Source organism: Lactuca sativa, chromosome 9 (genome assembly GCF_002870075.4).
Source record: "Lactuca sativa cultivar Salinas chromosome 9, Lsat_Salinas_v11, whole genome shotgun sequence".
Taxonomy (NCBI): domain Eukaryota; kingdom Viridiplantae; phylum Streptophyta; class Magnoliopsida; order Asterales; family Asteraceae; genus Lactuca; species Lactuca sativa.
Window position 1 is genome coordinate 27,910,028 of NC_056631.2, and position 2,811 is coordinate 27,912,838.

At 38.8% G+C, this 2,811-nt stretch overlaps 1 protein-coding gene across 1 annotated transcript; it reads left to right on the plus strand.

Annotated features, from left to right (window-relative positions):
* Positions 1 to 313: 313 nt before the first annotated feature.
* On the plus strand, positions 314 to 1,924 carry LOC111902234 (scarecrow-like protein 14). The gene has a single exon (XM_052767480.1). The coding sequence runs from the start codon at positions 359 to 361 to the stop codon at positions 1,871 to 1,873; it is 1,515 nt and encodes a 504-aa protein (XP_052623440.1). The 5' UTR covers positions 314 to 358; the 3' UTR covers positions 1,874 to 1,924.
* Positions 1,925 to 2,811: the final 887 nt, after the last annotated feature.

Consider the following 2,811-nt stretch of genomic DNA (forward strand, 5'->3'; position numbering starts at 1 on the left):
GCACGTACACGTATACAAGTAAGTCAGTCCTGATAAAACCATGGACGGATTGCCACGTTAGCTAAGTGCTTACGACAATCTTTGTAATGCATGCATGCTGGCTGGCTCATGTGCACCTGGCCCAAACCACCAAAAAGCCACGCTTGTCCTTTTGTGGCTTCTTGAGTGTCGACCGCTTCCTATGGACGTACGTAGCATGTTTCCTAATCAGCCAGCAGATAGATCATGTATCACTCAAATAATTAATACGTTTCGAGTTCTTTTTAAGCACGTAGCTCGTTGCATTTTGATCACATCGATTCGAAGTCAAAAAACGATATAGTAATCTCATCCTTGTGTAGAATCAAAATCTATTAACATGTACCACAAACTTGATCCTCCCCCTCGAACCCAAACTAGTGAAACCATGGTCTTATCGTCTTCGGGTTCAGAGAAAGTCGATTACTTTGATGGGGTGTTCAATTACTTGAACAAAATGCTCATGGAAGAAGATGATCTAACGAATAAGCCTTGCATGTTCATCGACAGCTTGGCTCTCCAAGCTACAGAAAGATCGTTTTATGATGTTCTTGTGTGTAATCCTCCAGAAACCGAGCCATTAGAGATTTATGATGCTGCAGTTCTTTGTGACGATTTCAACCGTCTATCTATACAGTACAAGTCACGTTCGAGTTCTTTGGGTGGGTTGATCACCGATGGTAAGCCGGTGAAAAAACGAAGAAAAAAGGTGGTGGAAATGGTGGATCCGACAGAACTATTAATGCAATGTGGGGAAGCAATGGCTAATGGGGATACAACAGAAACTGTTCAAATCCTGAAGATGATACGGAAAGACTCCTCTCCTCTCGGGAATTCCTCAAAGAGAATGGCGCATTACTTTGCAAACGCCATCGAGGCACGCTTATGTGGCACGGGACCAGAAATATACCGAGCTTTCTCGTCCACATCAGCAGCCCAAATCTTGAAATCTTACAAGGCATACATCACGGCATGCCCGTTCCACAGGATGTCGAACATATTTGCAAACAAGTCGATCGCAAAGCTAGCCAACACTACAAATAAGCTACACATCATCGACTTCGGTATCTTGTACGGGTTCCAATGGCCTTGTATTATACAGGGTCTCTCTCTGAGACCCGGTGGACCTCCTAAGTTACGCATCACGGGAATTGATCTGCCACAGCCTGGTCTTCGACCCGCACAGCGGGTCGAAGACACAGGCTGTCGGTTGATCAAATACGCCAAGAGATTCAATGTCCCTTTTGAGTACCGTGCAATTGCTAAAACTTGGGAAAATGTTAAAATCGAGGATTTGGATATTGATCCTGAGGAGATGCTCGTGGTGAATAGCGTGTACCGAATGAGAAATGTGCTTGATGAGACAGTGGTGGAGAATCGACCGAGGGACTCGGTGCTTAACTTTATCCGGAAGTTAAAACCGGATATGTTTGTACACGGCGTCCTGAATGGGACATATAATGCAACGTACTTTCATACGAGGTTTCGACAAGCGGTTTTACACTTCACGACACTTTTTGATATGTTTGAGGCGACTGCAGAGCATGATGATGAGGATCGAAAGTTGTTTGAGCAAGATGTTTTTGGGAGGGATATAATGAATGTGGTGGCGTGTGAGGGAAGGAGTCGGGTGGAGAGGCCAGAAATGTATCGGAAATGGGAAATGAGGAACTTGAAAGCCGGGTTTGTGCAGATGGAATTGGACTCGGATATCATGAATGAAGTAAGGGCAAAAGTAGAGAGACAATATCATAAAGATTTTGTTGTCCATGAAGATAATAATTGGATGTTGCAAGGTTGGAAGGGCCGAGTTCTTTATGCACTCTCCTTATGGAAGCCCGGGAATTGCTTTTAGATTGTTGATCAGAAAAATCAAATTCCAAACAATGTAAATATGAGTTGTATTTTATTTCTAACGAAATGCATTAGTAAAACTTTAGATATAAATATATAATGTGTAAAAGAATTACTTCCTCCGTCCCAATATTATTATCCACAGACAAAAAACACACAGATTAAAAAAAACATTAATTACCACTAACTTTATCTATAGTTATATATACAGCCTCTTAATTAAAAATTATTATGATCACATTTATATAGCAGTTTTTAAAAAGCTCAAATATTTTTCACCCATTTTTACTATTGAAGTGAAGAATATTGTTTTGGGTCTCCGTGTGAACCGGGTGTTTTCGACACTGGAATCTTGACCATGTAGTGTGAACAAGAATTTTCAAGAATGCTTTTTTATGTAAGAAAATGACAAATGACATGTACGTGGGGAGCAAGTCAAAAAGGTTAGAGAGATGATATTAAATGCAAGTTTTGTGGAAAAGGTTGCAACTTGCAACCACTCAACAAAATCTTTTATAGTCAAATACAAAACTTAAATGGATAAGATATTTTGATGTATTTTATTTTTATCCATATGTTATTGATTAAAATACACTTCAAGTATTAAATCTCTTTTTGAACGTAAAAAAAATATTACATTGGATAGAATGGAAATAACAAACACCCAACATCCATCCAATATTCCAATGTAATGTAGGGTGTTCAAAATCAAATTTGCATTTTAAATTTTATATAACTATATAAGTTTTAATTTAGAGTAAATTACACGAATAGTCCTTATGGTTTAAAGAATTTGTATGTTTGGTCCCTGATATATTTTTTTAACTCGGAAGGTCCATACTATTTGTTTTTGTTACACACTTGGTCCCTGTCTTATATAAAAAGACTATTTTTTCTCTTGCTTTTTTAATTTATTTAAATAAACACACCCCCAACCCC